This window comes from Polypterus senegalus, chromosome 2 (genome assembly GCF_016835505.1).
Source record: "Polypterus senegalus isolate Bchr_013 chromosome 2, ASM1683550v1, whole genome shotgun sequence".
NCBI classification, from domain to species: Eukaryota; Metazoa; Chordata; class Cladistia; order Polypteriformes; family Polypteridae; genus Polypterus; species Polypterus senegalus.
Genome location: NC_053155.1, coordinates 120070583 through 120085727, shown reverse-complemented (window position 1 = coordinate 120085727; position 15145 = coordinate 120070583). Strand labels below are relative to the sequence as shown.

General features: G+C 41.4%; 1 protein-coding gene across 1 annotated transcript in view; it reads left to right on the top strand.

The window, feature by feature from the left end:
* The window catches only part of LOC120523286 (bromodomain and WD repeat-containing protein 3-like), a 146445-nt gene that overhangs the window by 10986 nt on the left and 120314 nt on the right, over positions 1-15145 (top strand). The window contains 4 exon segments of the mRNA XM_039744473.1: positions 7121-7216; positions 11542-11702; positions 11847-12068; positions 12922-13022. Of these exon segments, the coding sequence (XP_039600407.1) occupies positions 7121-7216; positions 11542-11702; positions 11847-12068; positions 12922-13022 (580 nt within the window).

The window sequence follows — 15145 nt, the reverse complement described above, 5'->3', positions numbered from 1 at the left end:
TTGTTAATCATGAAATGTTTCTGACTTTGTGCACTGTACCAAATGATTGTTGCACTTTAAAACAAATCCATTCTCAAAAATGATTCTCTGTGTGCACAAATACAATACCCAGATGAAATTGTTTGTGTATGCTCAACTACTTTAATTGCAGCCATTTATATTTTTTTCCTCTCAGCTGTGCTCTTTTTTTTGCTTCAGGAGGTCAGAAAATATAGTGTAACTTCCCTTCTTCTTTATATAAATTGAGAGACTTTGTGTTTTGCAAATGAAAATGCTGAATGTAGTAACTATTCAATTGTAATAATCTAAGTATATCTTTCTGTTTTATCGAACAGTTATATACTTTAACCATACTTGGGTATTCCTTCTTCATGTTAAGTACTATACACCGATCAGCCACAACATTAAAACCGCTGACAGGTGAAGTGAATAACATTGATAATCTCTTTACACTGGCACATGTCAGGGGGTGGGATATATTAGGCAGCAAGTGAGCTATCAGTTTTTGTTGTGTTGGAAGCAAGTAAAATGGCCAAGCATAAAGATCTGAACGACTTTGACAAGGGCAAAGTGTGATGGATAGAAGACGGGAATCTCCAAAACAGCAGGTCTTGTGGGGTGTTCCAGGTATGCAGAGGTTAATGCCTACCAAAAGTGATTCAAGGAAAAACAACTGATGAACTGGTGACAGTTTCATAGACTCTCAAGTCCTATTGATACGTGTGATGAGTGAAGGCTAGCCCATCCGGTCTGATCCCACAGATGAACTACTGTTGCCCAAATTGCTGAAAAACAACGCTACCATAGAAAAGAGTCATAGAACACATAGTACATCAGAGCTTGCTACATGTGGGGCTATGTAGCCACACTCCAGTTAGAGTGCCCATGCTGACTCCAGGCAGCTGCTGAAAGTAGGCCATGGAACAATGGAAGAAGGTGGTATGGTTTGATGAATCATGTGGGTTTTTTTTTTTAAGGTCATGTGGATGACCAGGTGCATGTCTGTTTATCTGAAGAAGAGTAGGGAGCAGGGTGCAATATGGGAAAAGGGGAATCGGGTGGAGGCAGTGTAGTGCTCTGAGCAGTGTTTTGCTGGGAAACTTTGGGTCCTGGCATTCTTGTGAATGTTAATTTAGTGACTGTTGCAGACCATGTGCATTCCTTCATGGCAGTGGTGATTGCCTGACGGTAGTGGCCTTTTTCAGCAGGTTAATGCTCTCTAGCATACTGCAAAAATTGTTCTAGAATGATTTGAGGAACATGATAAAGAGTTCAAGGTGATGACATAGCTTCAATTTCCCCAGATATGAATCTAATACAAGATCTGTGGGATGTCCTTGAAAAAACATGCATTATCCATTGGGGCCCCACACTTCCCTGATTTAAAGGATTTGTTGCTAACATCTTGGTTCCAGATAATACAAAGACACATTTAGAGGTCTTGTGGAATCCGTGCATCGACAGATCAGAGATAGTTTTTGGAACACGAGAGGCGACTACACTGTATTAGGCAGGTGGTTTTAGTGTTGTGGCTGATCGGTGTACAAGCCTCTTTGTTCTTTGTTAATAGATGGACAAGAAGTGCACCTAAAAATACCTTATCCTGTTAACCTTGTATTATCTTCACATCCTGCAATACTTAACACCTGGGAACCTCCAGCGATGGGCTACATGGTTCTGGGACTACTATATACAGTTTACCCCTTTCCTTTGTCTTTGCCAAGTTTCTTCCACTGTGAGTGCTGCATAAAGGCCACCCCCTTGTCTGTCTGCAAGACCTGAATTAGATAGGAAAGTGACCTCTATCCCCTCAATAATTGCTAATGTTATTGGGCAAGTTTCAGTGAGGTAACTACAAAATTTTATTTTGATTCTACAGTATTTTATATTCTTTAGAGAAACAGACATATGAAACACTGTTCTGTTTCGTGGGTTTACCTTTGGAGATGACTGTCTTTTTGACATTTCTAGAGATTGGCATTTCTAGAGTATGTATGAATGTGTATGAGTGGGCTTGGTCTGAGCATGCTTCCTATTGTTTGCCTTATTTTGCTTGGAGAGGCCATGGCTCCTTGTGAAAGTTACACTACCAGTCAAAAAGAACATCTCAGTTTTTTTTACATTTTTATTGAAATGCACATACAGTGAGGAACATAATTATTTGAACACCCTGTGATTTTGCAAGTTCTCCCACTTAGAAATCATGGAGGGGTCTGAAATTCACATTGTAGGTGCATTCCCACTGTGAGAGACAGAATGTAAAAAAAAATTCAGGAAATCACATTTTATGATTTGTACAGAATTTATTTGTATTGCACTGCTGCACATAAGTATTTGAACACCTGAGAAAATCAGTGTTAATATTTGGTACAGAAGCCTTTGTTTACAGAGTTCTTGACCAGGTTTACACACACTGCAACAGGGATTTTTGCCCACTCCTCCATACAGATCTCTAGATCTGTCAGGTTCTGGGGCTGGTGCTGAGCAACACGAGAGTTTCAGCTCCCTCCAAAGACTTTCGATTGGATTTAGGTCTGGAGACTGGCTAGGCCACTTCAGAACCTTGATGTGCTTCTTACGGAGCCACTCCTTGGTTATCCTGGCTGTGTGCTTCGGGTCATTGTCATGTTGGAAGATCCAGCCACGGCCCATCTTCAGTGCTCTGACTGAGTGAAGGAGGTTGTTGCTCAAAATCTCACAAAACATGGCCCCATTCATCCTCTCCTTAATACAGTGCTGTCGTCCTGTCTCCTTCGCAGAAAAGCACCCCCAAATCATGATGTTTCCACCCCCATGCTTCACAGTAGGGATGGTGTTCTTGGGATGCAACTCCTCCTTCTTTTTCCTCCAAACACGGTGAGTGAAGTTTAGAACAAAAAGTTCTATTTTGGTCTCATCTGACCACGTGACTTTCTCCCATGCCTCCTCTGGATCATCCAGATGGTCATTAGCAAACTTCAGACGGGCCTGGACATGTGATGACTTGAACAGGGGAGCCTTCCGTGCAATGCATGATTTGAAACCATGACATAGTGTTCTACCGATAGTGACCTTTGAAACTGCGGTCCCAGCTCTCTTCATGTCATTGACCAGCTCCTCCCGTGTAGTTCTGGGCGGATTCCTCATTTTTCTTATCTGTGATACCTCACAAGGTGAGATCTTGCACCCAGTTTGAGGGAGACTGACAGTCGTCTTTAGCCTCTTCCATTTTCTGACAATTGCTTCAACAGTTGATCTATTTTCACCAAGCTGCTTGGCAATTGCCCCGTAGCCCTTTCCAGCCATTTGGAGGTCCACAATTTTGTCTCTGGTGTCTTTTGACAGCTCTGTGGTCTTGCCCCTGGTAGTAGTTATTTGTTATTTGTATTCACTTTCTGTAGATGGTATTTCTTAGTATAGTGACAAAGTGCAGGTACATTTGTATATTTCAATTCATTCAAGTGTAATGTCAGCATTTGTGCCTATTAACAAGCAATGATTTTATATAAAAAAAATTTAAAATTAAGTAAATATGCAAAAAAAAATCTTGAAAACTACACTTAGTAAAATGTATACATTGCTATGCAGAAGACACATATACTTGTTTCTATAAACAATGAGCAAGATTCATAGTAATATTTAAAATTGACAAAGTAAAGGTAGAAATGGAGACAACTGCTTGTGTAATTCAGGTTTATATTCATTTGACTATAATGGTCATCCAGTATTAAGTATATACATTAAACTGTGGTTTCTAAATTGTCATTAGTGGTATCTCTGCCACTTGAGGAGGAGCATGTGCTGATACATTGTGTTGCCACACCCACCACATGACAAACCACCTCAGGATCCCAGATTAGGACTTGAGTGCAGCCATGCACTTGACAGTTATAAAATTACTGTTTCATAATAACAAGTTTAATATAATTTTATAGTCACGGATTGTCCATAACGAACACCATGTTCAACCATAGGGGTGTTCATATGTGCACTTGGCACCAGGGCACCCTAGGCCTCAGTTCGATGATCGACTTTGTGGTCGTGTCGTCGGACTTCGGCCACATGTCTTGGACACTCGGGTGAAGAGAGGGGCGGAGCTGTCAACTGATCACTACCTGGTGGTGAGTTGGCTTCGATGGTGGGGGAGGATGCCGGTCAGGCCTGGCAGGCCCAAACGTATTGTGAGGGTCTGCTGGGAACGTCTGGCAAAGTCCCCTGTCAGAAGTAGCTTCAACTCCCAGCTCCGGCAGAACTTCAACCACGTCCCGAGGGAGGTGGGGGACATTGAGTCCGAATGGGCCATGTTCCGTGCCTCTATTGTTGAGGCGGCTGACCGGAGCTGTGGCTGTAAGGTGGTCGTGCCTGTTGTGGCAGCAATCCCCAAACCCGTTGGTGGTCACCGGCGGTGAGGGATGCCATCAAGCTGAAGAAAGAGTTCTGCAAGACCCTTTTGTCCTGTGTTACTCTGGAGGCAGCTAATAGGTACCAGCAGGCCAAGCAGAATGCGGCTTCGGTGATTGCTGAGGCAAAAACTCAGGCATGGGACGAGTTTGGGGAGGCCATGGAGAACAACTTTTGGACGGCTTCGAGGAGATTCTGGTCCACCATCTGGTGTCTCAGGAGGGGGAAGCAGCGCAGTGTCAACAATGTATATGGTGGGGATGGTGCCCTGCTGACTTCGACTCGGAACATTGTGGGTCGGTGGGGGGAGTACTTCGAAGACCTCCTCAACCCCACTAACATGCCTTCCAATGAAGAAGCAGAGCCTGGGGACTCGGAGGTGGGCTCCCCCATTTCTGGGACTGAGGTCACCGAGGTGGTCAAAAAACTCCTTGGTGGCAGGGCCTCGGGGGTGGATGAGATACGCCCGGAGTTCCTCAAGGCTCTGGATGTTGTAGGACTGGTTGACACGCCTATGGAACATTGCATGGACATCGGGGATGGTGCTTCTGGATTGGCAGACCGGGGTGGTGGTCCCCTTCTTTAAGAAGGGGGACCGGAGGGTGTGTTCCAACTACGGAGGGATCAGACTCCTCAGCCTCCCTGGAAAAGTCTATTTGGGGGTCCTGGAGAGGAGGGTCCATCAGATAGTCGAACCTCAGATTCATGAGGATCAGTGTGGTTGTTGTCCTAGTTGTGGAACAGTGGACCAGCTCTACATCCTTGATACGATCCTGGATGGTGCATGGGAGTTTGCCCAACCAGTCTACATGTGTTTTGTTGACTTGGAAAAGGCGTTCGACCGTGTCCCTCGGGGAATCCTGTGGGGGTTGCTCCGGGAGTATGGTGTACTGGACCCCCTGATAAGGGCTGTTCGGTTCCTTTACAACTGGTGTCAGAGCTTGGTCCGCATTGCCGGCAGTAAGTCGAACCCGTCTCCAGTGAAAATTGGACTTCGCCAGGGCTGCCCTTTGTCACCAGTTATGTTCATAACTTTTACGGACAGAATTTTAGGTGCAGCCACGGTGTTGAGGGGGTCCAGTTTGGTGGACTCAGGACTGGGTCACTGCTTTTTGCAGATGATGTTGTCCTGTTTGCTTCATCAGACCTTGATCTTCAGCTCTCTCTGGATCGGTTCACAGCTGAGTGAGAAGTGGTTGGGATGGGAATCAGCACCTCCAAATTTGAGACCATGGTCCTCAGCCAGAAAAGGGTGGAGTGCCCTCTCAGGGTTGGGAGCGAGATCCTGCCCCAAGTGGAGGAGTTCAAGTATCTCGGGGTCTTGTTCATGAGTGAGGTAAGAATGGAGCGTGAGATCGACGTGCGGATCGGTGCGGCATCCACAGTGATGCGAGCTCTGTATCGGTCTGTCATGGTGAAAAAGGAGCTGAGCCGTAAGGCAGAGCTCTCAATTTACCAGTCGATCTATGTTCCTACCCTCCCCTGTGGTCATGAGCTGTTGGTAGTGACCGAAAGAACGAGATCATGAATACAAGCGGCTGAAATGAGTTTCTTCCGCAGGCTGTCTGGGCTTTCCCTTAAAGATAAGGTGAGAAGCTCAGTCATCCGGGAGGGGCATCGAGAGGAGTCAGATAAGGTGGCTCGGGCATCTGATCAGGATGCCTCCTGGACGCCTCCCTGGTGAGGTGTTCCGGGCACATCCAACTGGGAGGAGGCCCAGGACACGCTGGAGGAACTATGTCTCTCGGCTGGCCTGGGAACGCCTTGGGGTTCTCCTGGAAAAGCTAGAAGTGGCCGAGGAGAGGGAAGTCTGGGCATTTCTGCTCAAGCTGCTGCCCCCGCGACCTGATCTCGGATAAGCAGAACAGGGAGGATGGATGGATGGATATAATTTTAGGAGTATTTTCAACATCAGTGATGCTGTTTTTAGCTGCCCCTCTACAAATACCTTGATTTAGGTATATTTTCTAACTTGAAAAGGAGCTCCACTATCAAGTCCTTTTTGACTACTGTGCTGTCAAACTGCCTAATACAGTTTGCTTATAAAACAAGATTCAGGTCTATGTGACAACTTACAAAAGTAGAATAAAAATACTTTTAAAACATATTTTATCACTCCTTTTTATACCTTGGCTTTCCATCAATACAGTGGCTTTAAAATTACATCAGTCTCTACAGACAATTAAGCTGGGTCTAACAGAACCACCAGAGTGACATGGATTCCTATAACAATGTATGAAAGAAAAGGAAAAGTATTTTGATAAATTGGCCATTCAGAGTCAGTCATCTACTTATTAAAGAATGGTTTTTGATTCTTAGGAAAACCACACTATAGCTTAAAAGGGAATTTATAAGCGTGGCTATATTATGAAGAACATTTAGATACAGCAAAATTAGAAAACCATTATGAACTTTGCAACGCACACAATCTAAAAATGCTGCTGAATACAGTACATGTCATCTGACTAAAAAAATAGCACAGGTATCAGTGCATTCTTGTAATTTTGGGAAAAATAATATTCTAAACAGTGCATTTTAAATCTGTATTTCCCTGACCTGTGGCAGTATTAATTTGATCACCTTCATCCTTGTTCTTATAATATACTCTCACTTGTTTAAAAAAATATGAGTGTAAGCTAAGCATTGTTCTCTGTTTAATACTTATTCCTAACTTGTGTGCAGTAAGTGTGAAGCCTTTGTTTAAAATATTTATGGCATTTATTCTCTTCTGTTTCAAAAGATTGTAAGAATGGTCTACGGAAGGGTTCAGAATTTGCAGTGCTCTGTAATGGGAGACCTGTGGTGATGCAGCACTTCAAGAACTCACCTAATATTGGTAAAAAAGCAATGTATTTTTTAATTTAAAAATTTTCTTAATTATGAAATTCAGGTTTTACCTGCACCTGCAGTTTTAATTGCAGGATATTGGTGCAGGTGAGATATTGCTATTAAGAAATTCTTTTGTTTGAAATCTTATTTTCTTTTGGTTAAATAAGTTTATTATATGCATTTATTTGCTATGACATTTGAATACCTAAAACTGAAATAATTCAGTCATATTTGCAAATATGCAAATTCCAGGTTTAGATAATTGGGTGAAACGTATGTAACTATAAATGTCATATATACAGATATTTTGATGTTATAGAATAGTATGTAATAAGTATGGGAATTACCATGGAGCCCGTCGGACAATATTATCACAATTCTCAGGTCCCTATACAATAATGTATTTATTTTTGTTTTATAACCTATTGCCATTATGTTCTGTAATGTATTGCAATGTGGTGTTTCCTTTTTATTTGAAGTTAACATTGAAATCATATTTCTTAGTAATTTTTGTTAATGTATTACACCTAATGAGGGAAATGTTTTACTTAGTTAAACTAAAATCTTTTTCATTTGTGGAAATGAATGTTGGGTGTATCAACAGTCTCCATATTCAGACTAGACAATACTATACTCCTTTATGTTTGATAATATAGAGGTCACCTAGATCTGACTCAGAGTAAGTTCTTGTGAGACCATAACTTATTATTTACAGTAGTGTCATTAATAAACTGAGATTACAATTTTCACATGTAAAAGATTTTTTTTGAATATATACAAAAATGCATTTAAAGCTTTTGAGCTTAGAGAAATGTATGTTGCCATTCTGTTTTCTTAATGAATTAGAAATTTTCATACACAAGCAGAACTTGTTGAACAATGTTAAGTTCTCAAATACTGATTAAAGATGATATGTTAATTTACTATAGAGAAGGGAAAATGCTTTACACCCCTCTACTTTTTTCTTATGTTTGTGAGACTTTGTTATACTTTAGGCAAGATTTACATTCCATGTAGGGATGAACTTCAGAACAAGAGCAAGCAAATTATCACAGAAGCTTGCAAGCACTGCAGCCAAATGAGTCATGTGATTTTAAGTTGTGTTTGTGTTAATGTATATTTCTAAATTAATTGTAACTGAATTTTAAAGTGGTCCTTTAAGTTAAGGTTCTAGAGATGGTCCTAGTTTACATTGTGCTGGAGTACCTGATTTTAATATGACAGTGCTTGTACTTGTAATTAGTCATACTAGCCAACCCGCGGCATACCATACGCTGCATAATCAGGCCAGTTTTTTAATAATTTTTAAGCACAGGGAGAAAATGAACATTTGAAAAATCGGTAATGTAATAAATCAGCAAGAAAAGCAACATTGTAACAATGCACGGAACGAACCAACACACAATCCGTGCGGCGCTCAGGTGCGGAGGGTGGAACGGAAGGAGAGGAGAAGAATGTCCACTCGCTCCCTCCATCATGCTAGTCTGCTGATTTCTTGTCCAGTATGCACTGCCTGCTCATGTGCCCACCTCCAACTCGTCACTCAAGTCGTTGTCTTCTTTGTACAGTCCAGATGCAGCTGTGACTCACGTAATAATAATAATAATAATAATAATAATTCATTACATTTATATAGCGCTTTTCTCAGTACTCAAAGCGCTATCCACACAGGGAGGACCTGGGAAGCAAACCAACAATCTTCCACAGTCTCCTTACTGCAAAGCAGCAGCACTACCACTGCGCCACCTATGAGGACGTAACACATAGACTTTTCATTGCTCTGTGCGGTTTTGGCTGCCTTTCTATATATAATCCACCAAGACACCAGACCACGGTAGCAGCGAGGTGGGAGGGAGGTGTGTACAAAGTGCAGGAGTATCTAAGAAGATGCATGTTTGTTGCGGATGTGAATTGCTGTATGTAGCGTGTAAAACAGTTTGCTATGGTGCACGCAGTCGTGCGTTGTAACCAAAAACTTGGTTTTTAAAGACTGCTCACTTCATTGTGTATACGACTGTAGGTGAATGAAAAGATGCAACTCTGGAGAGGGCAACATACAATACAGTGTTTTACACGCTGCATACAGCGATTTACATCCGTGACAAACATGTCTCTTTTTAGATAGTCCTGTCGCGTCCACCCTCGTTCTTGAAGCATACACACCGCCTGGTCATATGGTGCCTCTGTGTGAACCGGTCAGGCACAGAGAAGGTCAGCTGCCGAGAGAGCGTCTCGACTGTTGCAGGGCCTGCATTGGTGAAGCAGGTGAGACGGTAATGAAACAGAGGCACAGGGCTTATTGGCTTTTAAAGACTGCTTCCTTCATTGGGTTTTAACCAATGCACAGAACAAACCAACACACAATCGTCCGTGCGGCGCTCAGGAGTGGAGGGTGGAACGGGAGGAGAGGAGAAGGATGTCCACTCCGCTCCCTCCGTCATGCTAGTCTGCTGATTTCTCGTTCAGTATACACTGCCTGCTCATGTGCCCACCTCCAACTCGTCACTTGAGTCGTTGTCGTCTTTGTACAGTCCAGATGCACCTGTGACTCATGTAGACTTTTCATTGCTCTGTGCGGTTTTGGCTGCCTTTCTATATATAATCCACCAAGACACCCGACCAAGGTGGTAGCGAGGTGGGAGGGGGGTGTGTACAAAGTGCAGGAGCATCTAAGGCCGGAGTTATACTTCACACGACGCGACGCATGCTGCAGCGGACGCTCCTGCTACGCAAGCATTGTAGTGTTCATACTTGCGTACGTACTTTACGTAAATCTGGAGGAATCCACCAGGTGGCAGTGCGAGATATTATCACGGTGAGAACATGTTTGGCTTCTAGGCAATTCACAACACAGAGAACACTCATTAAATTCTGATGACACCTTACCGTAATATCTCTGAAAATTATGTTTATTGATTAAATCCATCAATCCAGGGATGTGTCCATTCCAGCAAGCATTGAGCATGAGTGAGAAACAGTCCGTTGACGAGGCCTCAGCTCATCGCAAGGTGAATACAAGCACACACATACACTAGCGTCATTTTAGCGGCACCAAATCCCCAAATCTGCATATCTTTGGAAGGAAACTGGAGCACAGTGTGGAATACAAGCCGGAAATACCAGCAACATAACTCCCTGCGAGACAGCAGTGCTATTGCTCCACCACCGTGACACCCCCATGTGTGTAATTAACAGTATTCATTATTTAAACGAAATTATATGTAAAATGTAACATACACACTTTAATGCATTCCATCATGAAAGTGATATCAAGTATAAATCTAAAGATTCTAAATGTGCAGAGAGTTGGAATATCATACATTTAATTTGTTCTGTGTGGTGATCTATTGCTGCTTTCTGCTGCTGCCAGGTCCAAGAAGCTCGTAGCGATTAAAAACTGGGATGACGTTTATGATGGTCTGCTTTAATGATAAAGTAAACTACGAGGTTAAAGTGTACATTTCGAGATTAAAGCCGAAATTTCCACTTTAACCACAAAATACACGTTTTCACCGTGTCCTTTATTTTTTTCTCAGTGGCTCAAATACAGCGCTATACATTATGTTGCTGTTGTTAAATTGCAAAAATAAAAAAATAAAAAAGACGACACACAAGATGATATGTGAGACTTTTAAAATGTATTGTGTCATTTACGTTCGGGAACTATCTACATGTGACAGAAAGCCTCTATGCAGATCCTACGGGATGAATGTGCGCACTTTGATGTTTGATGAATGGATCGATGTGGTGAAGCAAAATGCCGACATACAGATGCATTCGTGGTGCTTTTATATTCAAGCGTTGCATATTCCCGATCGTAATGACACGATACATTTTAAAAGTCTCACATACCATCCGGCGTGCTTTCCATGGTTGTCTTGCCTTAGTGAATTATATATATAGATTTTACACAAGAACAGAAAGCACATAAAGACCAGAGCTAACATTTCACTCACTTCAGTGTGTGTTTGTTATTTAAAAACATCCCTATGTAACTATTACTGAAGACTGACACAAATTTTACCAACCTATGCTGACATTTGGGTAGGTCAATGAGGCAGCTGTCTTTGATTAGTTAGTATACTTACAAGTGGCTTTACTTGTAAAATATAACAAGTACATGAGTAATCTCTTCTGCATAGTGTTTTGAAAACAATTTGTTTTATTTTGACTTCCTGTTAGTTGCTAAAAGTTTGATATTACTTTTTAGTAATGTTTGTTTTAGGTTATTACAAATTTTTTCCTTAGACGGCACACTGTAGACAACCATTGACTTTTAGTAGATTGTTAATATGCATTTTAGATAATCTTATACATTACTTTATCTTTCAGTTGAAGTGTATCATGCAAGACAGCTGACAGGCATACAGTGTTTTAGTTTCATTTATCCTGTGAGTAACTACCAGCACATAAAAATGCACAAACGAATTCTGGGACATCTTTCAGCTGTATACTGCATTGCTTTTGATCGAACAGGACAAAGAATATTTACTGTAAGTATAAAATAAATTACAACTTTTGGACCTGTGTTCAGTTAAAACATTTTTGCTGGATTGTATTAGGACTCCATCATGAATTTGAGTCTGTAGCAATTTAATGAACTGAATTTCACATGTCAAGATATTTTTTTTTTCCAGGGTGCAGATGATTGCTTGGTAAAGATTTGGTCCTCATTTGATGGACGATTGCTCTCAACTCTACGTGGACATTCAGCTGAAATTTCGGACCTTGCAGTGAACTTCGAGAACACATTAATTGCAGCAGGCAGTTGTGACAAAGTGATTAGAGTCTGGTGTTTGCGTACCTGTGCTCCTGTCGCAGTTTTACAAGGACATACAGGTTCTATTACTTCTCTGCAGGTAATTTGACATGTTTTCTTGCTTGCTTTCTTTGATTTCTTTTCAAGCTTCCACTGATAGCTTTCCTATATTTTTGGTAAAGATCAGTAAACTGGTTAGACTTTTATTTTTGCTATATTATTTTGTTTGCCTGATGAAGCTTGGTCTTTTTTTTTCATCATCACAAATTCATTGTTGGCAAGTGGGATTTTTTTTCCCATGGCAGTAGTACTTATCTGTCCTAGACACTACTGTGTCTGTCTTTCTGCAGACAAGTAGTGTCATGTACTGTGCAAAGAACAGAAATCATGTTTGATCATAAAATATCATGTAGCGCAGTGGCTGCAAGTGCTTCCAAAACTGCTGCCAGTTCTTTATTGTAAGTAGTAATTAGAACTGATGGGAGGCTGCAGCTCTGATACTTTTTGCAACTTCTTTGGTTGCTAATTTTTATAGATTGCTTTAGTGGTGATGTAGATTTTGTATAGTACATTCCAGAATTCTAAGAAATAACAATTCAATTTATTTTTTATTTGTCAATCTACTGTATTTATACAGGAGTAATATTTGATTGCTTTTTGCCCAGATCCATCGTACATCTGTCAAGTAAAACTAAATATAAAGTAAAAATTGTGTTTTATACAAATCGAGGCTTATCCCATTATTTTATATATCTGTACAATTCAGGGCTACTTCAGTGTGGGATTGCAGAAATCATACCTATTTCAAATTTTTCTCTTAAAAGGCAAAAAAAATCTTTTGCAGTTGCCACTTTTATCCTATTATGGAATTAGATTAGAAATAAAAAATATGATTCATTCTTTGGGGGGAAATTTGTTTCACTGCTTAAAAAACTTGTTGCTTATATTTGTAGTTTTGTCCAATGGTCAGAAGCTCTATGAGGTACATAGTTTCTACTGGGGCTGATGGAACTGTCTGCTTTTGGCAATGGGATGTTAACAATGTCAGTTTCAAGTAAGTTTACAGTTTCCTTCTGTTTCCACTTTAAATTATATATGTATGTGTTACTGAAGTAGTGCTAAATTCTGATTATATTTTGCACTTTTTTTTTTGTATTTTTTTGATTGAAACTAGAAGCTAGTGAAATCAATATATTTTAATCTATGCCTGTCTATTTATCCTGTGTATATACTATGTGTGTGTGTCTGCATTTATTTGTTTTCATTTATTTGTTTTCATTTACATATACAGTACTAGTGTGCTCTGTCCCCTCCTCGTTTCGCATTCCAACCCTGGAGGCCGGTCATAGGCACCTGCTATCTTGTGGCTGAGCCACACAAAGGGCGTCCGGGTGCCCCTCCATTAGAGAAAGTTTCTTGTATTTGAAGAGATGGTATATAGAACAGTATGTACGGTGTGAGAGGAAGACAGTTTGGTCCTTTGTTATTATAGATAGAAAATCATTTACTTGAGTATTTCACTACAACTGTCTATTTTAAATACTAATGAATAATAAAACATAGTAAATAAAACGAAAAATTAAATTATATTAACGCAACATTAAAATAATTTCTTTTTGCATATTGTTAAGAATATTTTTCTCTTTCTCGTTTATTAGACGATTCTCTTTGTTCTTGATTTTTATTATATGCAGCTCTTTTTTGTTCTTTTTTTATTTCAACATTCATTATCAGCTCTTGCCTCACTTCTATGATGTTAAATTCAATGTTCTTAAATAGATAATTTGCTTTTCTGCCTTGCCATTATAAATGACTGCATTGAAGGGCGAGTTAGCACTGAGAGTGTCACAGGGTGGTACAGAGATATATACAGTATAATAGAAATATATATATATATATATGTTGTTTGTGTGTGTATGTGTGTATATTGCCACAAAACTCTCAATGAGACATAGCAAGGTTTAGGGAAGCCACCCGTATAATTTGGGTTCCTGGCTGCAAATCGTCTTTTAAATGATAGCACTGCAGTGCTCAAAACCGAGTCCAATACAGAACTGAGGGAATAGGGAAAATGTGGAGGTTTTTAAAGGGGAAGACAGGAAGTGAAGTCAAAGGGGTCGGGCTCATAGAGGTCTTCTGTCATTGGTGCGAGCCCGGATGTGACATCACAGGGGCCGGAGCCAGCAAGGTCTCCTTCCATTGGCTCGGTCCCGTAAGTGACGTCAAGAGGACCAGGTGGAATCTCCCATGAATGGTCTGCAGGAAAGGTAGAAAAAGAGTCAGTGCACTCTGCCACATCCCGGTATATTTCGGAACTGTCCTTACTCAAGCCCTTTAGCTGCCTCCCATGCACACGTGTGTGACAAGGCCCCCCCTGCCCAGACCCATTGGGTCAGGCGGCCCTGACCGAGAGGTCGGGAACCTGAGAGGGGGCATCACCGTTGGCGTGAAGAATGCCCCGACGATGAACAAGCGAAAACTTGTACGGCTGGAGGTCAAGAAACACCTGGTGACCTGCAGATTCAACTCCTTGTGCAAGGCCATCCACTGTAAAGGAGCATGGTCCGTGACAAGGGTGAATTCCCGCCCCAGCAGGTAGTACCTCAGCTGAGTAATCGGCCATTTAACCGCCAAAGCATCTCTCTCCACCGCCGCATACCTGGTCTCCCAGTCCAACAGTTTCTGGCTCAGGAACATAATGGGGTGATCCGCACCATTGACGTTTTGGGTCAGCACTGCCCCCAGGCCTGTATCCGAAGCGTCCGTCTGGAGGATGAAAGTTAAGGAAAAGTTAGGAGCTTTCAAAATAGGTGCGGACGTAAGGGCCTGCTTCAAGTCACTAAATGCAGCACCTGTCTTTTCAGTCTATACCACAATGTTCGGGCCCTCTTCTTTGTCAAATATATATATTTATAGTTATATTTCTATAAATATATATATTTCTCTTCTGGTTCATCCTGCTTCCCCTCAAAACTGGTCCCGCCCACACACAGCCGACATGGCATTTCTCGATTCCTATTCTTCCTCTTCCAAACCCTTCCCCACGTGCCTGTGGCTTCCCATACACCCACATGCATAGATATAGAATTACTAGACGCTGCATGACCAGCACTATCGTACGTCAACGTCACCGCAATATTGCGAGTGGCACTGCTGTGGCGTGAAGTAATGGATAAA